The sequence below is a fragment of the Gallinula chloropus genome (assembly GCF_964237585.1).
Source record: "Gallinula chloropus genome assembly, chromosome: 18".
In the NCBI taxonomy this organism is placed as follows: domain Eukaryota; kingdom Metazoa; phylum Chordata; class Aves; order Gruiformes; family Rallidae; genus Gallinula; species Gallinula chloropus.
In genome coordinates, this window is record NC_140103.1 from 10,930,733 (window position 1) to 10,955,977 (window position 25,245).

Consider the following 25,245-nt stretch of genomic DNA (forward strand, 5'->3'; position numbering starts at 1 on the left):
AGCCTCGCTGAGCCCTGCTTTGCCCCAGCTCGCTGGCTGGCTTAAGAGTTTCTCTGTCTTTAATTCCAAAATCACACCACGGGTGCAACTCCGCTGACCTCTCTGTTCCCCCTCCGTGATGCTGTGAGCACAAAGCACGGGGCTGTGTGTATCCCCTGGGGATGTGTGTATCCCCTGGGGCTGTGCTTTCAAAAACAAACTCTGCTTTTTCTTCCCTTTTTTTTTTTTCTTTTTCTTTTTTTAAATATAAATCTTTCTTACCCTTTACGAGTGCAACAAGTGCAAGCTGAACCTTTTAATGAAGCGAAGCCGGCGCAGCCGGTGCCTGTGAAACGCCGCTCAGACATCCTCAGAGTGTTTGTGAGAACCCTGCAATAACAAAGTGCTCCGTGCGGCTGAAGAATGCCACGGGAACAAAAGCCACATCAACAGAGCTGGGACTAGGGAATACTAAAGAGTTGACAGGAATTTTAATATAAAACTCTCTCTCTTCCTTGTCAGTGAGGGTTTTCAGGAAGCCCTCTGGCTTATCGTAAAGCGGCATACAGCACAGACAGGGGCCGGGGAGGTGAAAGGTGGCTTCCTGCCATTCTTCTCTGGAGCTGGGTTCCCATGGGCGGTCATGCCAGTTTGACTCTGGTTTGTTCCACACTCGTGCGATACGAGGAGATCGGGATTACGGCTGCTTTGGGGGGGAACTGGGTTTTCATGGGCTGCCGGCGGGTTTAGGGGTTTCCAGCCATGAACCGGTTCAATGGACTCTGCAAGGTGTGCTCGGAGCGGAGGTACAGACAGGTCTGTATCTCCTGGGGGGAAGAAATCTGTGTGCCAGCATGTGTGTGTGTGTGTGTGCATGTTCTGCAAGGCTCAGCTAAGTTTACGTGTGTCTCTGAGAGTTCTTACCATCTCCGGGCTGTGTGTGTGCTGTTCAGGGGGCTGGTTTGCTGTCATTATCATTTGTAGATGATAATACTGGGAATAAAGGGAAAGCATCTTCCGATCAGGGTCTCTGGCTGATCTCTGGCCATGGAAATGGGGGTGAAAGGGGAGTGTTTACTGTGGAATGTGAGGGCAGCATGGGCACGATGAAAGCACTGAGCTGCGAGGTGTCCCGGGGCATGGCTGGGGAGAGGAGAGGAGAGGCAGGACAGCAGGCAGCTCGCAGCTCAGTCTCTGCAAGCTGCTGCTGTCCCTTCTCTAAACCGTTTTTACATGCATGTATTTGGGAATCGAGTTGCTGGAGGCTGGTTCCAACGACAGTGGCTCACTTTGTGAGGAGCAGATTGCCCTGCCCTGTGCAGATCTTCTTGGACCTGCTCAGTGTGTGATGCTGGGTGCTGGTTTTGCTTGTGCAGGTTGAGTCTCCAGCGCTTTTGAACATCGTTTTCCTCCCATGGTCTGGCTCCTGGGCAGCTTTTCTCTGCGCTCCTGCACTAATCTTTCACCTCGTGCTCGTGCTGCACTGGGGACAGTGGGCAGTGGCAGCACACAAAGAACCAGCTTAATGAAAACTGCCCTCTTCTTACCAGCACTGTAGTGGCTGTGTCGCACGGGAATGATGCTCTGCTTTGTGTTAGTGACAGCTGACTCTGATTTGTGCCTTGCAACTCCTCAATTCTCTATTCTGACCTTTTTTTTTTCTGCATTTTTGGACAAAGCTGTGGGCACAGTGAGCCTCTGTGGTGCTGTAGCCTCCCACCACCTTGCCACACACCCTCCAAGTTATGTCAGATCCTCCTGCTTTGTGCACAGAATCACAAACAGGCGACCAGCTCTCTGTTAATGGCCACAGTGGTGGGAGCTGAGGAAAGGGAACCACCAGCAATGGGCAGCTGCTGTTAGTGGCACAGGGAAGGTGTCTGTTAGCAGGGGAAAAGAGCCAGCCAGCTGAGGGAGAAGCTTTGGGCTGGGAAGTGGCCGTGGAGCCTCCCTGGTGGGACAGATGCTGGGCTGGCTCCTGGGGTGCCAGCGGTAACATTTCTGCAGGACTCGGAGTCTCTACACTGTGTCCTTGAGGTGTGAGGTTGGTTTGAAGGTGCAGAGCCACGAGCAGCCTCCTCCCTGCTTTGAGGACCCAGCAAGCTCCAGAGAGAAAAATACTCACTGTAGTGGGGCTGGATCTGCTTTCTGATCCTGCCAGGGAAGGTCAGTTTTGAAAAATGTGGAGTGTGGGGACAAGGTGCAGGGCAATGAAACCTGGCTGCATTTGCCCTCCTCCTGTGGCAAAGGAGTAAGGAACTGCTTCCCCTCCTTGGCAGCTTCTGCTGAATCCCTAGTCTTCTCTCTGGCTGCTTGTTCTCAGAATAATACAGGTCAGATGTTGGATCTTTTTTTGTTTTCTCTGCCAGTAAAACAAGGATCCTGTCAAATGTCCTGGGGGATAATCAGGTATTTACAGGAGCTGCCGTGCTGAGCTGCTGCTGGAAGCCAACATCAAAAAATAAATATTTTATTAATAAGCTTGATGCTTCTTGAATCAGGAGGAAAAATGAGTGTAAATCAACACAGCATCCATCCTCTCCAAGCTCAGCAAGAGAAGACACACTCACCCCAGCTAAGGGGGTGATGCCTGCAGAGCCCACTCTGCTTGCAGACAGGAGCATGCCGATGCTTGCGGCTCCCTCTGGAGCAGAGGAGCGCTGCTGCTTGTGCACTGGAAATGAAATGTTTAAGTGACTTGCTAAGAGAAGCTGTGTTAGAAATCCATGTCAGACTTCCAGGTTTTCCTTTCTGATGGCTTATCAGACCTTAGACTTGGAAGAACTGCAAGCAGAGACCTGTGTGTGCACAATAAACAGGCGTTTTGCAGCATTCCTCTAGGATTCTCAGCCTGGGTCTGCATTGCTTTTTAGCAGCTCTGGCACCTGCCCTTGGCAGCAGCAGGGTTCAGGCCTGTTGTCTGTGGGCTTCACAGGGTGATGGTTCCTTGAGGCTCTGCGACCGCCTCTAGAAGCGCCGTGTGTCTGCATTGCCAAGGGCTGTGGGTGTGGGTGCAGGGGGATCACTGATCACAGCTGCTTTCCCACTCAAGGCAGCGACTCTGGTGTCTCTTCAGATCACAATCCCGCGAGGAAGCGATGGGTTTGGCTTCACAATCTGCTGCGACTCCCCGGTCCGTGTGCAGGCCGTGGATTCTGGTAAGAGATGGGGTTGTTTATACCCCTCTAGCTTCTTTCTGCTTCCTGGAGTGTGCTGTGATTCCGATGCCTTGCAGGACTCTGGTTACCTCTAAGAGACTTAATGAATTCTCTGTTGCCTCTAATGAGGTCAGAGGCCACTGGGTTAGCGCTCTGTCACTATTTTGGCAGCGTGTTGCAGTAATTTGGAGAGATTTAGTTTCCTTCCCTCTCCAGTCTGAGAACTGTCAGACTGGTTGGGGCACCCACAGAAAGCGCCTGGGGTGTGGGGGTGTCAGGGCACAGAGGGGAGCAGGATCTCAGGAACCCTCGTTGTCTGAGTAGCTTCTCTTGGTGTGGACGTGCAGAATGGACTCGGTGCCTGTGTACCCTGGTGCTCCCCATCACACACCAGGAAACATGGGAAGTTCATGCAGAAGCACTGAGGGAGCATTTATAACTCTGTCCCAGGGCTCTGTGTGTGTGTGTGCATGTTGGAAGGTGAACCTCCAGGTTAGCTGGTCCCACTTCATTTTCAGGTGTGGGTGTTAGAGGAAACAGCTTGTGTTCGGAGGAGTGATGCAAGTTGTGAAGCTGTTTGGGTGTCTCCGAGCCCCAGGGCTTCTTTTCCCCCCCATACTCCCAACTCTCTGTCCTGCAGGTGACTGGCATTTGTCTCTATTCTCTGTAGGTGGCCCAGCAGAAAAGGCTGGTCTGCAACAACTTGACACGGTGCTGCAGCTGAATGAGCAGCCTGTGGAGCACTGGAAATGTGTCGAGCTAGCGCATGAAATCCGGTGAGTGCTCACCCAAAGAGATGGCTTGAGGGAGCCTGATGCAGGGCAGCAGGAGTTCTGAGTGGCTGCGGGAAGGGGACGGCTTTGAGGGGTGCAGAAGTCTGGGAAAGGATGCTCCAGAGTGGGAGAATAAAGGATTTGGGGGCTGGAGGGGTGGGCAGGACAGAGGCAGAGGCGTTAGAGGGAGGAAGGACTGCAGGGCTCGTGGCTGGTGCCTCGCTCCCTGCTGCTCCCTCACTCACGTGCCCCATGTCGTCTCCCTCAGGAACTGTCCCACTGAGATCATTCTGCTGGTCTGGAGGCTCGTCCCGCAGGTCAAGTCAGGTCAGGAAGGCATGATCCGCAGGTCCTCCTGCAAGTCTGCCTACGACCTCCAGTCGCCACCCAACAAGCGGGAGAAGAACGGCACCGTGCGGCCCGAGCAGCGCCGGAGCTGCCACGTCCTCTACGATGGGAGCGATGGGCTGGTGCTGAACGGCTGGGAGAGGTACACAGAGCTGGGGAAGAGGAGCCAGAACACCATGCCACCCTTGTCCCGGGTCCCCTCCAGTGCAGACCAGAACTACATCATCTTGGCGCCTTTGAACCCAGGGAGCCAGGTAGGGCTGCGCTCCAACCCCGCGCTCAGGGTACTGCATGTGGCTGTGCTTGCTGGATCCTCGCTTGGGCTGAGCTTCAGCCTGTTTGAGCATCCTCTCTCAGTGTTTGCCAGAGCATGTTCCTTTCCTAGGAGCCAGGCCTGTGTCCTTTAGTGGAGATCTCACTGTGTTTCTAAAACATTCACCATGAGGATGGCAGAGCTGAGGTGAATGACCTGCTGCCAAGGCTCGCTCAGGGGGTAAGGGTATGGGAAGTGTTCCCACTGTGTAGGTCACTGTGCATGTCATGACTCTTGTTTTCTGCTGGAATAGGGTGAAAATGATTTCCACCTCTCTGGAGGTCCTTGGCTTTGCTGGGTTTGGTGTGCTCAAATTTGCAGTTGGTCGTTGCAAAGTCAGTCTCAGGCCTGCTTCGGGTGACTGTGTCCTTTCTGGGTTGTGTCTTACAGCTGCTGAGGCCTGTCTATCAGGAGAACAATGCTACTGTGGGTAAGTTGCAGATGTGCTGAAAACACTGCTCAGAGTGCCTAGCAGAGCCAAACACGGTCTTTCTAGTACTGGTGGTTCCTTGCCATAGCCCTGCAATGGAGTCCCTTGAGTTTTGAGGACAGTGGCAGAAGCTTGGGGCTTTTGGGGGCCATACTCTTCCTACTCTGTGTCAAACACAAAAGCAAGAACCTTACCCCAAGCCCAGAGCAGAGCACATCTGCTGATGTCACTGGATGAGCCCTATGGTGAGAAGGTCTCTGGGAGCTCACAGCATGGCTGGAGAAGGGAGGCTGGTGGCAGGGACTTTCCATCAGGTGCAGGGTGAAAGGATGGAGTGTGGAAGTGGTAAGCATTGTTGTGGTGGTGTTTCCCCAGATGTGTCTCTGGTACATACTTGGCTTCTCATGTGTGATGCTTTGCTGGGGGTGCCAAACCTGCAGCCCCTGCTTTCAGTTTCATTTTATTATTAAAGGTGTAAGGATGGCCATGACTGATCTGTACAGACAGGAGTGCATGTTGAAGGGCCAAGTTTGGGGAATGCCCATTTCCTGGGCTGCCATGAGGTCTCTGGCAGCCTGGGCCAGTTCTCCTCAAAACCCCTTCAAAGCACAAACTGACTTTCTGCAACAGGTATCCTTGGTCTTCCAGAGAGCTGGGTATGGATGGGCTGGCAGGAGGAGCGTGGGGAGGTGAGGCAGTGCCTGAGCCCTGGGCTGACAGGGGTGAGCAGAGACTGACACATGGTCTCTGTGAGAGTCGCCTCTTCCCAGTTCATTGATTCAGGACTTTGGGGGGCCACGCTTGCCCCCTGGCCTTAGGCTGCCCTAGGATGGGTGGGCTGTGTGTTGGTGGCAGAGCTGACCTCCTAGACCTGGTCTTGCAGGAGCATCATTACCTCAGCAGCCCATCCCAGTGCAGGCACTGCTATTGGCACAGCTCCAGGGAGGGAGGTTTGTGCAGCCTGGAAAGGTGGGGCAGTGTCCACAGAAAGCAAAGTGCAGGTCTGAGGACCCTGTGTCTTGGATGGAGCTCTGTGGTTAGAATAATCTTCCACAGCTCAGCTGCAGGGGATGCTTTGTGCTGTGGATAACTGCAGCTCTTTTCCTCCTCTTCGTGGATCCTGTGAAAAGATGAGCTGGCCTGTGGGGACTTGATCTTACAAATGGAATTTGAAAGGCTTGGGCCTCTTCCCATAACAATTCTCAGTGATTGTTTTCAGTTTATTTAATGTTAAACCCTTGGAGGGCAGAATGCACTCGTTAGCCTGAGCAGTGATTAAGCACTGTGGTGTGGAGCTGGCCACCAGTCATGCAGGGACAGGAGCTGATGCTCTGGGCAGGCTGGATGTGTTTCTGTGCCAATGTGCAGAAACCAGGACTGGTGCAGGTGATGAGTTCCTCTGATAATATGAGGTGCTTTAGGGATAAGAGGAAAAGCAGATCCCAAACAGCCCGGTCAGACTGGATATGCCCTGTGTTCAGTGGTCTCTTATGCCTCTGTTACCTGTCAGTGCAACCACAGAAAAGGGAAAAGAGAAAATGTCAGGATCACTGCACTTTGAGGTGGAAACAACCTCTGAGGTGAGAGGGGCCACCCCCCTGTGAAGGCAAGCTGTTAGCAGCAAACAGCAGCTCTGGGTTGCCAACGGAGCGTGGTCTGGCTCTGCTGGTGTTTATCTGAAAGTAAATGTGTTGTTTCCTAATACTTAATGGCAAATGTAATGGGCAGGGTGGATATTTGCTTTGGATGAGAGCTTATCTGCTCTGAGCCCTGTTCAGAAGGGTTTTGGCTCGTTTCTGCTTGGGAAGGTTATTGGTATCTGTTACAGTGCAAAGGCAGAAGCTGCAGCACTGAAAGCTTCTGTATGGCTGTGGGGGTGGGTGGCTGGAGGGAGGGATGGGGGGGGGTCTGCTGGGACACCCCTCTTGCACGAGGGTTTGCTCCTACCTCGTTCTTGAGATTTTGCTTTTGGGGAGGATCCTGGGCTGATGCTCCAGTTTTGCACCTGGATATGTTAAAATCCAAGTGGAGATGTCTGCTGGCTGGACCTGGTTTGGTTCAGCAGCTTCAGCAGGGAGGGAGAAGATGCTTCAGGTTTTCAGCAGGGGTTCTTCTGAAGGAGGAATTGTTGGTTAGAGACGTATTTGGCTCCTGTTGCAGCTGTTGCCTGCACGTTTTAGGACACAGCACAGGTTGCTGATGCCCAGCAGGACATGGACTGGGGTGAAGGGCTCTTGGGAATGAGCCTGCCTCATGTCCCCAGTGTGGGGGTCCTGCTGCTGTGGTGGGAGTTAGTGTGTGGCAGGAGAGATATGCACTGTGGGCCTGGGGACATCAGGGGTGGCCCATACTGCATGCTGGAGTCACTGGAGAACACCAAGGCCCTTGTGCCTAATGGATTCATGTCATTAATGAGAAATATTTGGCAGCAGCTCCCAGGGGACAGCCAGGCTCTGCCTGCACCCCTGAAAGCAGAGCAGCCAGCAGGCAGCAGCTCCTTTCTGGTTCTGGTCCTGTGTGATGGTCTCATCCTGGCTCCAGGTGATGGGTCTGGGAGGAGGATGTGTAACATCCCCCACCAAACCACCTCAGAGCTCCCCACGTCCTCTGCCTGCACTCACCAGACAGCACTGGTGGGAGCTTGCAGGATTCAGAGGAGTTCCTCTGGGCTGGGAGGAATCCAGGGAGCAATAATAACTGCTGATAATTACCAATAATGCTTTTGATTCCCCAATCACAAGATCATCAGTTCCATTAGAGATTCCAGGGCTGGTGGGATATACCACCTGGAGCAGCTGGTGGTGACTTGTTGGGAAAAGTCTCTGCTGGACCAGCTGAGGTGTAGGTACAAAGGAAAGCTGCTGTGTTGTCCCTCCTTTGAATAATGGCTTTGTGTGATGGAGAGGGACAGGGCAAAAACCAGTCCTGGCTGCTTGGACTTTTTCTAGCCCTGGAATGTAATGCTGATACACAGTGGATGATGTGCCAGCCTCATGCAGAGTTAGGTCATCCTTTATAAACACACCCTGGGTCTGAGTAACCATCACATCCCTGGGAGCGATAGGCACAGTCATGGATTGATCCCATGTGCATGGATGTGCTTATTGCTTCTGTCCCTTTCTCTGATACCCCCAATCCTGGTATCTTCTAAAAACTGTCACTGAGCTGCCACCCAGCACCCCATGTTGTGAAATTCCTGCACTTTGTGACCTCCCATGCCCAAAATCCAGAACAAGCAGGACTTCTGTGAATAAAAATGTCCAAAGGTTTAAATTTCCAAGGGGTTTTTTTGTTCCCACCCTGAGTTAGTCCCAGATGTTTGTTCCCCTCCCTGGAAAAGGAAGGGGTCAGTGCTGCAGGCAGGTATTCCCTGATGGTGGGAACAATCCTTGGTGCTCCTGTGATTGAAGAACGACCTTGTAAAGTCAAGTTTGGGGTGGTTCTGTGCTTCTCACTTTGTGCTTTGAGCTCTGCCCAGGGAGGTGTGTAGAGCAGCACCACATCTCTTCCCCCAACCTGCCGTATTCAGAAGTTGCTCAGAAGGCAGCGTACACCCCAGTGGGGACAGGCAAGGCATCCTGCAGCTCAGCTTGGTGTGACTTCCTTGGCCTTTCACTTGTGAGAACACAGATGTGCTGGTGCTGCTGGTGTGATCTGGTGCAGTCCTTGGCCCAGCACACGAGGAGCTCGATTGAGCCACAATGTCAAGTGACATCTCTGCTTGCATTAGGAAAAAGGAAGTCAGTGCTGTTGTTTCATGAGTCCCTGGGAAACTCTGATGGCAGAGTGAGAATGTCCCTGCAGCTCCTGGCTCAGGCTGTTCCCCTTTGGTTTTACATGCCAGCTGGGAGAGCAGGAGCCCAGCTGGCAGGGTGCAGCAGCTCTGCTGCTCCAGGGTCTCTCTTCTGATCCCGTGTGTCTTTCTGCTTCCTCTGTGGGCCCAGGAAATGGATGTAAAGGGAAATCCCACACAGGGTCTGGGAGGAAATCCAGGCTGATGAAGACTGTGCAGACGATGAAGAGCTACGGGAACTACCAGAACTGCACCATAGTGAGGCCACACATCCCACACTCCAGCTACGGCACGTACGTGACGCTGGCTCCCAAAGTGCTGGTGTTCCCCGTCTTTGTGCAGGTGAGCACCTCAGGAGCCCAGGGCTTACAGATCTGATACAGTCAGTGCAGAGCACAGCTGGTCCAGGCTGTCACACAGAGGGGTTGTACCTCCCAGCAGTGTACAGCATGAATGCACAGACACCCTGGCATCCTCAGCGCTCCCCTCTGGGGCTGGCTGTGTTCAGTGTGGTGCTGGGTGCTCTCAGAGGGACCTGTCCTGCCAAGACATTCTCCAAGAAACTCCAAGTTTCTTCCCTTTTCAGCTTTCAGATCTGGTCTTTGGTTGGGTCAGGAGAAAGTAGCCCCTCTTCTGGCCTTCAGCAACCAGCTTTGTGTACTTGAAGATCAACGTGGTGTCTTCCTGTGGGTTCTTACAGTGTGCAAACAAAGGTGGTTGGTTTTCTTTTTAGTTTAGCTGGTAGCCAGCATGAAAGACCTGCACAAGTATCCAGAGCAGTTACGGTTTGACAGAGGATGTTCTCACTTCCTAGCTCCATAAATGATTTCCTTAAAATTTAGCCCTGAATGTGTCTTCCATTTTGTCCTTCATATGGCCAGAACCCTGGAAAACCTCATCTGACCCAGTATATTCAATCACTTGTGGCTCTTTACTCCCCAAACTTGTGTCTTGGTTCGAGTCTGGGGTGTTTCTGCCACTTCAGGACCTGGTTTTTGTGCTTGGCCCTGTCTTGTACCACAGGGTCGCTCTGCAGGTACCCCCACGGCTGGGCTGGCTCTGCAGGGTTTGTTCTGCAGTCAGGACCCTGTCCTGTTCTTCTCCAGCCTTATAGAGATGACACTGAACAGGGGGTCTAAGCCAGTAGCAGGCGTGAGAAAGGGCAACCTTAAAGTCCCTTTACCTCACTGCAAGAGCAGCCCCTAAAATCATGCAGCAAATACTCTTGCCTGGGGGCCGTGAGAACCCATCGTGCCACGGCTGTGGTTGTGTTTCCTGCTAAGCAGCACCCAGACCCAAGGCTGCTGTGTGCAGAGCAGTCAGCGTACAGAGACAGGGGGCTGGCTGGCTTTTTATAGCTGGGCCTTACGTAGGTGTGAAGTGCAAGGCGTTCTTTTTATTTCCTAGCTGGACCACAGACTTTGTCCTTTTGAGTGTAACTTCTCTCTGAGTGACAGCTTAAAGTAAAGAGAAAGTGGGTTCAGTGGGTGGAAAGTTTTTCTGGCAAACCACCCTTCCAGTGGAAGGTCTGACTGTTTCTTCTTTTTTTTTTTTCCTTTCAAATGTAGCCCCTGGATCTTTGCAACCCAGCCAGGACTCTGCTTCTGTCAGAGGAGCTGCTTCTTCATGAGAGCAGAAGCAGGACCATACAGGTAAGACCATTTTTTGTGCTGTCTGAGCTTTCTAAACTCACGCCTCTGCAGTCTTATGTGGTAGATTGAGAAGGAAAACGCTTTGTTGTGAGATACTTAGCTTTATATGGTGTTTGGACAAGCCTGTAGTCAGTTTATCATGAGAGAAACTAAATATCAAGACACTTCTCTGCTAGAAATCAGCTTTTTTTCTTCCTTGTCTTCCTTCATGCTCACAAAGAAGCTGCACATGGCAAAGGCTGTGAAACACCCAGAAACAGCCCTGCAGTGCAGCCACGGGTGGAGTCAGAGAGAGAGATTATTTAGCGCCAGGTTAGAGAACTGGGCAGAAAACTTGTTACAGGGCTTTTCAGTAATTTAATTCCTGAAACAGGTTACATGCCTTGTCCAAATTCCTCTCTTTTTTCCTTACTTCAGCAGCTTTTCTGCAGTGTTACTGGAGGGCTCTTAAAAATCTGGGGAAACAACTAAACTCCGGCTACACGCTGAACCTGTGTGTGTGTGTGTGTCAGCTTTCAGCATCCAAAGTGTCAGAGGCTGGAAGGGCTGATTACATTGGCTGCTGCCTTTTCTTGCATCCCACTGTGGGGCTGCAGAGCCCTGGGATTCAGGAGGAGCTGGGAGAGCCCACTCACTGGAGTGAGCCGAAGGAGGCTGCTGTTTCTCCTAGAGCCTTTTCAAAGGTCTTGGTGCCACGCGGGGCCGTTTTCATTTACCTGAAGTGAACAATATGTCACCTTCACAGACACACAGGGGAACTTTTACTTGACTAACCTTAGTCTCTGGGTGTCCCACAGCAGAATCCTGGAGCCACATCGTATTGCTGGCCCATACAAACCCAAACAAGACGTGAGTGACTCCTCTCCCTTCCTGTGTCCTTCACCCCCTTGCTTTGACTCAAGTCACAATTTTTTCTTTCTTTCTTCTCCCAAACCCCATGAAAAATTAATGTGTTCCATTAGGAAACTCCTCAGTGACTCTTCCCCTGTGTGTCCTGCTGTTCTTTGCTGCTCAGGGTTTTCTGGGCATCCATGTGAAGGGAAATCAGGTGAACACATGGTGGTGTCGCATGGCTGTGCTGCAGCGGCTTGGAAACATGGTGGCCAGCCTGAAGTCAGGGTGTTTCTCTTGGGTTTGGTGTTGCCTGCTTTCAGGTCAGACTCAGAGGTCAGTAGTAGCAGCCAAATGTGGAGTAATTATGAATAACTAATGCTGTTTGCAGCCTGGGTGGAAGATGTGTGTGTGTGAGTGTTCAGATGTAGGTGATGGAGAGCCTCAGGAGAAGCGTGTTTGGAGCTGGTGTGCTGGTCTCTCTCTGCTTGGCTATGTTGGCTGTTTCAGAGACCCAGCCCAGGGCAGGATCCAGAGGAGGATGTTGCAGGGAAAGGACTCTGCTTACGATGCCCTAAGGATGAGCGTGGGGCTGGAAGAGGATTTCCCAGTTGGAGCTGCTGCCAGGAAAGGACAGGATGCTGTACGCTGGCCAGGAACGTGAGACAGGGTTTGAGAGTGATGGTGCCTTGGGGCTGTGATGTCTGTGTGTGCTGGGTAGAGAGGCAGGGCAAAGGGCTGTGACTAAGCCTGGAGAACAAACAGAAGCAGCGAATGGGAATGAGCACGTGGCAGCGTCTGCTTTGGAAGGCAGGAGTGAACCTTGACATGGTGCTGAGCTCCCTGCTGCCAGAGCTGGTGGTTGTAGGTAGCAGGACACCAGCCGTGTCCCCAGGAAGGGTTTTCTCACGTCTGGGTGGTGGCAGGCTTTGCCAGAGCTTCAAGGAATCAGTGCAGGTCTTTCTGGGAAGCCAGAGCAAGGGTGCCTGCTTTGGTCCTGACAGCTCTGAGATGAGGGAAACTGAAGTCCTGAAGCCAGCCAGACCTGCTGTGCCTGGACACAACGACGTTTCCCCGGTACAGAAGGGCTCCGACTTCTCTTTTTGCTGGACTTGAGCTGTCTCCCTCTCAGCCTTCTCTGCTGCCCAAACAGAGGTCATCTTGTTTCCCACTGGGCTTCTCTTCCTTGCTCCATGTGGTTTTCCCTTTTCCCACTGCTCCTCCCACCACCCAACCTCTCTCCAGCTGGACTGCGGCTCCAGTTCGCAGCTTCAGACTCCTCGAGACTGGTTCACATGATGTTTTCTGTGTGTTCCTCTGCTTTGGCAAGTGGCTCAGGCAAGGGGAGCTCAGGTGCAGGGGCTGGAGATGGAGGCCCTCTTTCATTTTAAAAACCCCAATCAGAATCTTTTCCTCTTGGCAGCTTCCATGACAGACACCACATCCTCCCCACTGAGCAAACTCTCTCCCATCTCCTGGAGGAGTCAACCTATGTCTCTGGAGGCTTGCCAGGATCTGTCCTTTCCCTGACCTTACCTCAGGGGCAATCCTTATTCAGGCCTTAATCACATCCTGTCTAGACTCTGTTTCAACTCCCGCTTTTATGGTCTTCTGAAATCCCTCCAGCCTGTGGAGTGCCAGAGGAACCAGCGTGATGCAGGCATCTGAACCTGCTCTAGGTGATCCTGCTCTGGCAGGGGTTGGACTCGATGATCTCCAGAGGTCCCTTCCAACCCCCATCACTGTGATTCTATAACCTGAGCTTTGTCCTTTTCAGTCCCTCTCTAACACACCTGCAGCTGACTTCCCAAAGCCCTGTGGTACCTTCACAGCACAGGCCATGCTCACCCCCTTCTCAGGTCTCTTTTCTGCCATCCTGGCAGGACCTGCAGTTCAGGATAGTCCTCTCTTGAACTCAGACAGTGCCCAGCTCTGCCAGGAGTCTGTAAGACATGGACTGGCACACCCGGGTTTTATGCTCTTCTCTGCAGGACAAGAGGCTTTTCTCTCTCATCCCAAGCACTGTCCTGCAAGCTCCCAGCTCTCCTGGCCTGGGATGGAGAAGGTCCCATTTCAGTGGATGGCTGAGTTTGGCCATTGCAGTGGGCTGACCAAAGCTCTTACTCCCTGGCACACACTTTTCAAGATCTTGTTTTCAGGCATTTTTAGACACTTTGATTTGGGTGAGAATACCAGAAACTTTACTTATCTCCTTCCTCCACCATACTAGTCCCACTTACTGTGTCCCTTCTTCTTCACTGCACCTTAATATCCTCCTCTTCCTCATTTTTACACCATTTCCCCCTCTGCACAGCCATGCTTAGGCTACGAGGGCAGGTCCTTGGGCTCTTGAGGTCTTCAGTGCCCGCTCTCCCCATATGTTCTTGGTAGAAGATACTTGAATCAGGTAAGTCAAGGTGAAGTCCAAGGTTAATAGCCACAGATCTCCTTTTGGCAAATGTGGTGGTGTCTCTTCATCAAGGTCTAGCTGAGTGTATGAACTCCTTCCTGAGTGTTTAAATCCCTTGCCTGTAATCGTGGGAGGAAAAAATATGTGAGGTGTTGAAAGAGGGTGATTGGATTGTGAGCTGAAAGACTGCTGAGAAATCTTGAGATATGTGTGTTTAATATAGCAACAGGCAGAATTGAAAATTCAGGAGCACAGGAGCAGGTCATGCATAGAAAGCACAGACTCCAAGGCTCTGGGCTGTCACCCAAGGGACAGTAAAGTTTCCCTGACCTGGGAAGTTCATGGCCATCGATTGCCAAACATCTGTGTGTGCACCTATCCCACCTGCAAAGCTTAGCATGCTTCTCTTTAGACTGGGGCTCAGCTGCCTGAGATGGTAGCATGGTAACTGGATTGCTCTCAGTCATGTTCTCCTGTCACTCAGGTCCCTGTGAAAACTCAGTGAGTAACTGCAGTGCAAAGCTGGAGCCAGGAAAGCTGCAACTTCTAAGTGTCAGGTCAGGGCAGCACTGATGAGAAGGGACTTGGTCATGTCCCTCTGTCTGTGGGGTTAGTCTTGGGCTGATGACTCCACAGTGATGTCTGCTTGGTAGAGGACACTTGAGAGTTTGGATGGTCTTGCAAGAGGGCTACAAAGATAAATCAAGACCTGGAAGAAATTGAGGAAGGTTAAGAAAGCTTCATCCGTGTATGAATGAATGGGGGCAGATGAACTCAGCAGATAAAGCCCTGACACTGGTCTCACTGGGGGTTTTCCTTGGGGTTGTGCCCAGTTCTTCCACAGAAGAATCCAGCAGTGGTAAAAAGCAAACCTGTGTGGCTCAGTCAAGGGTGGGTACCAGTCTTAAGAGCCCCTCACTGAGGGTTTATAGGATTTCTCTGGCCAGCTGCAGGCAGCATTCTCTGCCCAGCAGTTCGGGGGATCATCACCCTTGGCACCTGAGAGCTCTGTCATAACAGACTCCCCCCTGCTTCGCTCTGCTCCCCCAGCTCCCAGCTGTTGCTAGAGAGAGGGGCATGTCTCAGAGAGCATTCTCTGGCTCAGGCTTTTCCTGGAGAGCACTGGGACAAGCTGCAGGGCCTGCACTGATCCATCCCTGCTGCCCTGGCAGTGTACTGAGCCCTCCCTGCTGTAACCCAGGTGGCAATGACTCCCTGTGTGCTGGGGACCAGGACAGGATGGGATTCAGAGGAGAGTTAACTGTTCTTCAGCTCGAATGTGAAGGGACTCTGGCTGCAAGGCTGAGCTCCTGGGCACCTTTTCATCATGTTTTTGTCAGGGAGCTCTGCATTGCAAGGCAGGGTTTTTGCTTCCTCCTTCCAGCAGTGGGGCTCTGTCGCAGTCTGGGTGTTGATCTGGTCTCATCTCGGGGAAGCACACTAACCCACTGCTTTCCACCTGTCCTCCCACCTGTTCCTTTCTCTTGTTTTCCTCTAGGAAACACTTTAAATATGCCCCTTCCTTGTTTAATGAAGCTTTTCCACTTCCCTTCTGCAGATCTCTCAGCAGAGGAAGCTTTGCTGCTTGCTGTGGTGCTGGGCACACCCAGATGAGCGGTGTCTGAGACATCAGTGCCAGCCTCTAGGAACAATCCCCCCCCCCAAATATATTGACAGCCCCCTGAAAGGTTTGTGTGACAACTACCACGTGGCCTTGATCACTATTATCACAGGGGTGCCTGTGGCTGTCTTCAGAGGAGTCTTTACATCTTGCCAGTTGTTTTACTCCTGATTTTGGGGTAGTTCTGGTGGACTCTGTCTCTTGCCTGGATGAATTCAGGCCCAGCATTTCTCTTCTGTTTGCCCTTTTGCCTTTGTGATTTTTCATGGTAGATACCAGGTCTGTTTGCCAAGGGCTGTTAGAGACATGTTGCAGCTTGTCAGCCTGTGGTGGCAACCCCAGGCAGAGCTCTGGATTACTCACTCCAGCCCTCCCTTCTTCTCTGTGCTGGATGCTGCCTTCAGGTCATCCACGACTCGAGTTTCCCGTGCTCAGCTCTTCAGGTGGGGTAAGTGCTCTGACCTGCAGAGCCGGTCCTGCCCCCGCTGCTGGAGCAGGGCCTGCTGGGTCCTGGGCCTCGTGGCACTGGGTGCTCCTTGGCAGGCTCTGGCTGTGTGGGTGGGACACCCCCATCTCTTTCTCCCAGCAACTTGGAGGAGTGAGGAGACGTCTATAAACCCTCCTGTGTGGAGCTGCTCTAAAAACCAAGTGTCTTCCTGAAACCAGCATCTAATAGACATGCTCTTAGGTAACCTACCCTGGCTAGGCTTTTATCTTCTCTGCATCCTGCATACAATCAGGCCCATCTTCCCATAACAGCACAGTGTTACCTGTAAATCCTTCTCATGTGTTTCTGTTCCCATGATTCCCTATTTAAGCTGTTTGTGTTTGAAGTGATTTTCTTTTCCCCCTGCTGATCCTTCTAACCCTCCAAACCTTTGTGTCTATCACTTGTCTTTCCTCTGTTACCAGCATGACCACCTGCTGACACTGCTTTTAGCTCCTTCACTTGGCTGGGCTGCTGCTCTCAGAAGCTCTCTGAGGCTGAGGGACGTGGGATGGCACCAGCTGTGTCCCAGCAAAGCTGCCTTTTGACACGAGATGGGCATGGCAGAGAGCCTGTAGTGCAGTTTGTACTTTGTTATTCCTCCTGTTAACAGTAAGGTCAGAAGTAATGAAGAGAGGGAGTGTGGGCACCAGGCCAACACTGTGCTGAGAGCGGAGGAAGGGATTTTCCAAATGACACAGAGGAAAACAGACACTCCCTGGATTCACTGTCAATTAAATTCACTCTGCCAGTAGCTTAGTGCTTATTAAGAATTCCACAGAAATGGATTTGCACAGCAAGGAGAAATCTTGTGGAGAGGGCTTGATTGTTGGTTTGAAAGCCCCAGATGCTGCTGCCCTGGGTGAGACTCCCTGTTGTGCAGCTGGTCTTATCCTGACGTGTCTGTCAGTCGCTGGGCACTGGCAGTGCATCCCCCTGAACAGGGACCCAGCCCCTGTCCAGAGCAAAGTCACCTTTCGGAGGGGGACTTGGTGGTGGTAGTGGTGCCAGCTCCCAGCATGGCCCTGGGATGCTGGCTTCTTATCTGCTTTAGCAGAGGGGCTCCTAAAAGGCCTCAGAGCCATCCTTGCCCTTGGCTGGTGTTAACAGCATCCCAAGGAGCTGTTAACAGCAGCTCACGTGCTGTGTCTGTGCTGAGCAGTGTGTGGTTTGGCAGTGTGTACAAGGTTCCACATCAAGGATGACCACTTGTTGCAGCCCCTCCCTGGCATCTTCAAAGTTGTGCTGCACACCCCCAATGTCTGACAGGCTCAAACCTCTGCTGCCAGCATAGTGACTGCACCAGGACCCCCACTCCTGGCAGGTTTCTGGGTCAGGGGTCTCCACTGCAGTGGAGAAACTCATTCTTCTCATTTTGAAGATGACACTAACCTGTACTGGCTGGACTGGGGACCTCAGGCAAGAGCCAGAAGTGGAGCAAAATCTGCCTTTTGAGGGGTGAGCACCTACCAGCCTGCTCCAGAGTAGCTCCTGACTTGTAGAACACTTGAGTGGCTGCTCAGGCACAGAGCTGGAGAGACACTCAGTTCAGGGCTTGCTTTCCCCCCCGGCAGCAAGGTTTAAAGGTGTCAAGTTTGTTCCCTGCAGCTGCCTGTGGGTTCTGCTCTTGTAAAACCCTGTGGTGGTTTTACTCCTGGCCTGCAGCACAGCACCAGCAGCTCAGAGGGAGAGAAACAGGGCACGCAGAGCCTGAGAGAAGGCTGGGAGAAGCTCCTCTGGGCTCCTCTCTGCCTGTCCTGGGGGAGATGACATTTGCTTTCAGGTTGCAACTTCTCCCGCGCGCTGGGATTAGTCGGCAGCTTATTCCCTCCTCCTGCTCCTCTGATTTATAACTGGTGTAAAGGGAAGTGCCACGAGAGAGTGGAGAGGGTGTGCTTGTGTGCTGTAACTGCTGGGCAGGTTTGTCCCTCCCATCACGGGACTCCACAGGCCTTGGTAGGTGGCTGTCAAGCTGGCAGAGCCTCATCTGAAACTTGCTGGGAGCAACCTGAGGGGTTAAGCAGCAACCAGCCCCTTAGGGAAGGAAGGGGTGCCTGGGCTGCCTGTGCATGTCTCCAGGGTAAAGGACCTTTCCAGGACAGTGTCTTGGTACCAAGAAATGAATTCCTTATAGCTCCTTCTTTCCTGCTCTTGTGCTTCCAGGTGACCCTCTTTGTCTATTCCGACCTGCTGCTCTTCACCAAGGAGGACGAGCCCGGGCGCTGCAATGTGCTGAGGAACCCTCTCTACTTGCAGAGCGTCAAGCTCCAGGAGGGTGAGTGTCTGCAGCCACAGTTGGGCACATTTGGGGCATTTTCAGGGCTGCTGGCTATAAAGGTTTTTGGCCAGCAGCAGGATAGCACCCCGCTGCCCCACTGCTTCCAGTATGTGACAGCAACACCCAACGGGTGCTCCCAGATCATCCATTCTCAGGGTTCAGGACCAGCATCAGCCTTCCCATCCCTGCACTAACATGTGCCCAGGAGCTCTGTCTCCTGGGACACCTCAGGGGCACTCAGCACCACTTTCCAGGGCTTTTTGGGTGCATCTCAGGGATTCTGGGCTGGTGTTCCCCAGGGTCTTGTGGTGCTGGGCTGTTCCTCTTGCTGGTGTGACACTGTCTACAGCGGGGGCTTGCTGAGGCTGAGAAAGGGAAGTCTTGAGGTTTCCCCACATTACCACGAGTGAGTTCAGAGGCTGTCTCCAAGGGAGTCTGGCTAAGCCCTAATGACCTTTACTTTGCTACTTCTCCCTTCAGCTGCCCACGGTTTTCCCCTGTGCTAGCAGCATCCCTCCCCTGTGCACGCCCCACAGAGCAAACCCTGGCCTTGGGGCAGGCTGTGCACAATGCCCATACTCTCTTCACCTTGACTGGGCTCTCACATCCAAGCTGTGGGCTTGGAGGGGGCTTCTAGGTCCGGGGGTGACTTGAAATGAGTTATCTGAAGTTGAAACACTGAGGCTATATGGCCTTTAGTTATTCAGGGTCAAAAGAGGAATGAGCAAATCGCTTTACCACATCCTATTTGCTACAGTGGAGCCACTTCTTGGCCCTGGGCCCAGTCCCACCTTGTTTCTTCTTTGGTGTGGGTGCTTTTTGGACACGGGCTTGTTTTGTGTACAGTCTCCTGGCTGCCTCAGCATGGGCTGTGTCCCAGCCCCTCCTCAAGCCCGTGCAGTGTGTGTCGCTGGGCTGGGACCCCACCAGGGACATGGTCATTAGGTGTAAGGGAAAACTTTCCTATGCTGAGGTTGGTCAAACATTAAGTTGCTCAGAAAGGCTGTGGGATCTCCATTCCTGGAGGCGTTCAGGGCTTGATTGGACATGGCCCCAAGTGCCCTGGGTTTGGACTAGGGACTCTTCCACCCCAAATCACTCCATAACTGTGTGAGCTGATGTCTTCATGCAGCCCCATGGCCCTGACCAAAAGGGATTCATCCAGATCTGGGCTGCGTCTCCCACGGGATCATTTTCTGGATGAATGTTGCCACTTCCCATGGCTTTCCCCAGCCCAGCTGTGGGTGTGCTGCACCTCTCCATGTGCCCTGTGTTGTTGTGAGCCTCCGTGCCGGACACCACAGGCTGCCTGCCAGTTGTTATTTCCCATTTCCAACAACATTTGTGCTTCTGGATGAATTCATTGCCCTATTTGGTGTGGGCAGAAACGTGGTGAGGGAGACAATGCACACGGTGTGAGCCATTGAAGCTTTGCTGGGGCTTGCTGGGTTTGTTCTATTTATTTCCAAGGGAGGGACAAAAGAAGTTGTTCCTCGTTGAAGTGCTTGTTGGGCAGCATCCGCCCCTGGAGCGTGCGCGCACGTGCTGCCCCGGCTGCTCTCCAAGGCTGTGCAATAGCCCTGCTCTCCTTTGCCTCCTTGGAGGAATTACCTTCCCTGGTGCTGGTCTTTTGGCAGCTCAGCAGAGGAATGTCCCTCCTAACCCTTAGGCAGAGTGGTTGGATTTTGTGAGTGGTTTTCTGCCACTTGTTTCCTTGCTCCATAATCATTTGGCTGGGTCACACCTGGAAGAGCTTAACAAGCCTCTCCGAAGGGGATGTTTGCCTCTGCAGAGCCAGACAGCCCCCTGTACACTGGGAATCCAGCAGAGTTGGTCCCCAGGCAGCTCACCCTCCTGGTTTGGGCAGGGTGGCTTCAAAGGCGACTAGAATGAGCAGAAAGATGTCCATCCCTTTTGGCAGGGCCTTTCTGTCGCTCTCCTAAATAACTGAATGGCACATTAATAGGAACAGGCGTATTGCTGAGTATAACAATTGAGACATCTCCGGTACACTGAAGACCATTGTGATGTTTCCTGTTTCTGCTGCTCGCTGCCCTGTGCGAAAGCAAATCAGTATAATCTGCTTTACAATGCTCTGTCTTCCTGCTTTAGAAGCAGAGCATGGTTGATGAGCACCACACCGGCCAATGTTTCCAGTGCGACAGGGCTGGCTTCCTCACTAGATACTGTGGGAATTTCCATGGAAGGTCACCACCTCGCTGGGATCCTGGTCCCCCCTGGGTGGGTGTGCTTGGCTTTGGGACAGAGATGAGCTCTCCTTTGTCTGGAATGAGGACCCTCAGGCTGTGAGCCCCATCCCCAGCCAGGATCCTGTGAATGAGGAGTTTTCCTGTGCTGCTTTGTGTTCTGCTGCATCCCAACTGGCTGTATCTTATAGCAAACAGCTCCAAGATCATCAGAGGCCAGGAGTATGACTTATGGGCCTTCTTCCCTGCCATGGCTTCTCCCTGCTGCTCCAAGGATCCAGGGATTGCCCCCTCCCACACCTCCCTGAAGACATGTGCCATGAAGGGTGACAAGCATGTCCCCTCTCCAGTGCTAGAGAGTGCTAGAATGAGCACAACAGCCTTCCACTGTTCCCATGCCCCTGGGGCCCTGCAGCACCCTGCCCTGTGAGGTCCTCTCTGGGTGCTGGATGCTGTCCCATCCTCGCTGAGCAGATATGAGGGAGGGGTAGCAGGGTCCCTGCCCTCGCTGCCGGCATTGCCACAGTCCCTGGGGCTGTGCAAGGAGGCTGTGGACAGGAGCGGGACCATCTTCCCTCTTCTCCCATCCTTTTAACTCCATGCCACACACAAATCCTGCAAGCAGTGGGTGCTTCCTTGGGCTGCACAGGGAGATGGGCAGAGCCAGGGTGGCGCTGAGACCTGCCCCTGTGCCGAGCTACCCAAGTGCCTGCCCTTCACAGGATGAGGGTTAGCCGGAGGGGTGACGTGTCCCCACAAAACTCGCACCCTCCTCGTGTCTGTGCTGAGTGCACAGCAGCCCAGCCCTGGGGCAGGGATGGGTCAAGTTACTCTGAAAGACAAGCCAGCCCCCGTCACAAGGCATCGGGAAGGAAGAGAAATACCTTGAAGTGAGTCTGTCTTTTCTTGTGCTTATTTCCTTTTGGTGTTTCATTAAATTTGCCTGAGAGTATGAGCTGTTCAGCTGTCAGAAGAGGTGTGGATGAAGTGCTGCGTGGGGAACGGAGCCTGGGGTTAGCCTGGGCAGCTGGCTGCCACCTCCCCAGCCTGAGGTTGTGCCTCTTGCCTTGTCTTTCGTGGCCTTTGTGGTGTGCGGGGCAGGGGGTGAGTGGGGTGTGATGTGTGGCACAGGAGGAGTGGCTGAGGGAGGTGGGGATGCTCAGTCTGGAGGAGGGTGAGGGGAGACCTTCTCCCCACCTACACAGCCCTGACAAGAGGGTGCAGAGAGGTGGGTGATGGTCTTTTCAGCCAGGGGACAGGAGATGGGACAAGGGGCAATGGGCTCAAGCTGCCCCGGGGCAGGGTCAGAGTAGATGTGAGGGAAAAGCTCTTCCCTGAAAGAGTTGTGGGGCTGTGGCACAGGCTGCCCAGGGAGGGGTCTGAGTCCCTGCCCCTGGGTGTGTTTAACAGACAGGCAGGTGAGGTGCTCAGAGATACGGTTCAGCACGGGACAGGAACGGTTGGACTTGGTGATCTCAAAGGTCTTTTCCAACCATGTGATTGTGTGAGGTGAGCAGCATGTGTCACACGGCTCTGGGATGCACCAGGCTTCTTGCACACCAGCCTGGAAGAAGCTCCATTGGAAGAAATCCCATCAAATCCAGTTTGTGCTGAAATCTGCTGTTGCTCTCCTGCCTCGCTCTGCTCTTCACTGGGGATAGGCACCGGCTCAAGCCCAGGGGCTGGGCAGCCAGTCTCAGACCTCTCATTTGTTTTCTCTTTAAAGGCAGTTACTGGTAGAAAATGGGATTTAATCAGCTCTGTAGCCTAGGCTGGCTCCCTGCTTTGTGTGTCCCATAGGTACTGGGCTGCTTGGCCATGTGTAGCAGCGAGCCTTGGAGGGACAGGGGACAGGAGCTTCTGGTGGTAGAGCTTGTTAATGCCAATACTCACAGCTCAACAGAGAGGAATTTGGAAGGGAATTAATTGTGATGGGTTTTGGCTTTGTTAAGAACCCTGTTACTATAGAAAGAATAAACAGGGGCCCAAGGGAAGCAGGGTCATGCCTGGGGCCATCACACACCAGCGTCACCTTTCTTAGCTGAGGGTGCATGTCTCTGGAGGGTGACTTGGTCCTCAGATCAGCTGGGAAATCCAAGTTAAAGCTCCTGGGGGAAAGAGCCTGGGACTTGCTGGTCTTCTGCAGTCTGCTTTGCAAGGCAGCCTGGAGAGCTGTGGGCACAGCACAGGGAGAGGAGCAGAGCGTCCGGTGTAGGAGTTGGGGTGTTCTTTGTGCTGCTGATGTCTTGGGAAGCATAAGAAGCAGAAGGGGATGATGGACCCGTGCTGTGCCAGAGCAGGCTTGGATCCTGCTTCCAGACCCTCTTGAAGGGGGAAGCACTGGCTGAGGGGCTGCCATTGAGGCTTTGGCCTCACAGGGAAAATGTTCCTTGGTGGTCCTGCTGGGAAAAGGGTGCTGGGAAAGCTTGGGCAGAGGTCAGAGACAGGCTCCCAGACAGGTCTGCTCAGCTTGTGCTCTCAAGATCTGGCATCATTCCTGCTCTGGAGGTGAAGATTTGGAAGGGCAGTGCTGGAGCCCTTTGGCTGGCAGCCCTGGGGCCAGGCTGCTTCCCAGACCCTCACAGCACCCAGGCTGGAGCAGAGGGAAGCTTATGAGAGCACACAGGGGCTCCTCATCCGAGAGGTCCAGAGCAGCACTCCTGGGGGTGCTGGGCTCCAGCATCCTGGTGTGGGATGGTGTCTGGTGTCCCTGCAGTGCTGCTCCAGCCCATTGCCTGCAGTGTGAAGCTGGTAGTGGAGGCAGGTCTGTGCTCTCCCAAAAAGGGCAGCTGGAATGGGGACATCCAGCCAGTGGCTCCCTGCCCTTGCAATTCTTCCTGGGCTTCATGTTGCCTGTGGAGTGACTCAGGAGGCATCTGAGTCCCTCAGTGGGTCACAGCTCTTATCTTGACATTTGGGCTGCTGCCTGTGACAGAAGCATTGCCTTTCTCTGGGGAACAGGGTGTTTCTGCCCTGCACAGAGCCTGTTCCCATCGTTAGCACAGCTCAGGCTGTTGAAATGAAGCAGAGCTTGTGCTGACACCGCTGTGAATAGGATCCTCAGCCGTGCCCTGCCTGCAGAGCTCATCTCATGGCAGAGGTAATGTCATTAAAAGGGTTATGAAAGCTGCAGCCCAGCGGTGCTGCACGCTACCCAGGGCAAAGATGGTGCAGGGCACACTGGTGTCAAGGAGCAGAATGGCTCCAGGAGATGGGATGTCCTGCTTCAGAGGTGAGGGGACCCTATCCTGTGGCAGCTTCATGTTCCCCTGCAAAGATGATGTGTGCCAAGCACCAGCTTCACTTGGAACTGGGGGACACTTGTGGCTCACCAGCTGGGACCAAAGACCAGGGCAGATCCTCGGAAAAGCTGTTTTGTTGGGAACAGGGAATGCTAGGCCTGCAGGAACCAGCCTGGTGGAGCAGCTGGAGCATAACATGTCCCTGGGATGGCTGGCAGTGAGGTAAAGAGCTGAACTGTGCTGCTCCATGATTCATCAAGATGTGGATGGCAACACTGGTCATTGCACTGCCTCCTGCACCATCTCCTTTTCCAGGACTGTGCAAGTTCCTTGGCTGGATCTCATAAGACCTGAGCAGCACTGTGCTGATGGGAGCTTGTGCAGTTTGCCCTCAGCCCCATGGAGAGGATGAGCTCTCCTCCCACTCCTTGTAGCTGAAGTAGCTACTGGGATTCAGCTCCATCTCCTTGGAGAGGCCCTGACCCCAAACACTGGCACTGGCTGGGACAGACAACACCAGACAGAGCTACCACCAGTCTTACCAAGGGCTTGGGGTGGGAAGCTGGGGCTGAGCAAGGACGTAGGAACAGGAGCCTCTCTGGCTAGTCCTCCTGGGAGCAGTGTCCACGGAGGTAAGGCAGGAGAGACCCGACCCCAGTGCCCAGGGTGCCTGTGTGGACACTGTGGTCCCTCCGTCACCCTTGGGAAGGAATTGGGCTGCCTGTGCCTTGGTGGGTTCAGCAGAAGAGCCTGCCCCTGGCCTCTGAACGAAAAGAACCTGTTCCCAAAAGGACCAACCAGCAGGAGAATCCCTGGCAGCACAGGGAGCCCACGCAGGAGACCCTGACATGCAGCCTGCCCAGCGCATGGCCCTGCAGATGCAGCATACATCACCCCCAGGTCACAGCCTGGTACTGAGGGACGACAACAATAAATATTCATTACATGCTGTCTCTTAGCCAGTCCCTCTGCCACTGGCTCTGTGTGCAGAAATGCAGTTGTAGGTTAATTTTGATCCTGTTTTTTCCTTCTTTATAGGTTCAGAAGATCGGAAATTCTGCATCCTTTACCTCGCAGAGGTGAGTTGCTGTTTTCCAAATGAACTTTCTAGTGGGAGCTGAACACACACTAACAACTGACCCTTTCTGCTGGGGCAGGGAGTGCCTAACAGGCTGGCTTTAACTTCCTTTTGAATTAATTTGCCAGAGGTCTGGAAAGGAAACGTAAGGGCTGTGGCCAGAATATATTAGTAAGAAGCTGCTAAAAGGGATCTGTGAACAGGGAGGCTGGGCAGCGCTCAGGCAGGTTTGCTTCCCCCCTTCCCCTTGTGCACAGTGGGTAGATCTTCCCAGCATCTCCCTTCTGTTTCAGCTTGGGATTCTTTGGCCTGGGGGGCAATTTCCTTGCCAACTGTTTTGTCTTTACACTTCCAGCATCCTGCTTTTCTTGCCTTCCAAGCGCCCGTGTTCGAAGCGCTCAGATAAAATAAGGAAGCTCTATCTAAAAGACAGACAAGCACAGCTCTCATAGCTCTAAGAACGTGTGGCTGGTACCCAGCTAAATGCTCTGAACAGATCTGGAATCGCTCAGACATCGGTGCAGTCACATTGGTGTCACGAAGCAGCCCAGGCGGCTGTGAAATCGGTTCACAGGGACAGGACTTGGTCACTGAACACGGTGGCTGCTTTTTTTTCACACCCCCCCCCCCCTTTCCAAGTGACTT

The 25,245-nt window shown here is 53.2% G+C and overlaps 1 protein-coding gene across 2 annotated transcripts in view; it reads left to right on the forward strand.

Annotated features, from left to right (window-relative positions):
- The window catches only part of RGS3 (regulator of G protein signaling 3), a gene marked incomplete at its 5' end in the record, with an annotated part of 85,765 nt that overhangs the window by 23,266 nt on the left and 37,254 nt on the right, over positions 1-25,245 (forward strand). Inside the window, 9 exons of one of the 2 annotated variants that reach the window (XM_084272313.1) lie at positions 742-795; positions 3,056-3,137; positions 3,808-3,913; positions 4,179-4,512; positions 4,962-5,001; positions 8,946-9,136; positions 10,363-10,446; positions 17,959-18,070; positions 24,561-24,601. In XM_084272313.1, the coding sequence (XP_084128439.1) occupies positions 742-795; positions 3,056-3,137; positions 3,808-3,913; positions 4,179-4,512; positions 4,962-5,001; positions 8,946-9,136; positions 10,363-10,446; positions 17,959-18,070; positions 24,561-24,601 (1,044 nt within the window). Of the gene's footprint in view, positions 1-741; positions 796-3,055; positions 3,138-3,807; positions 3,914-4,178; positions 4,513-4,961; positions 5,002-8,945; positions 9,137-10,362; positions 10,447-17,958; positions 18,071-24,560; positions 24,602-25,245 lie in introns of those variants that run through there. The other variant, XM_084272311.1, reaches the window with a different exon arrangement.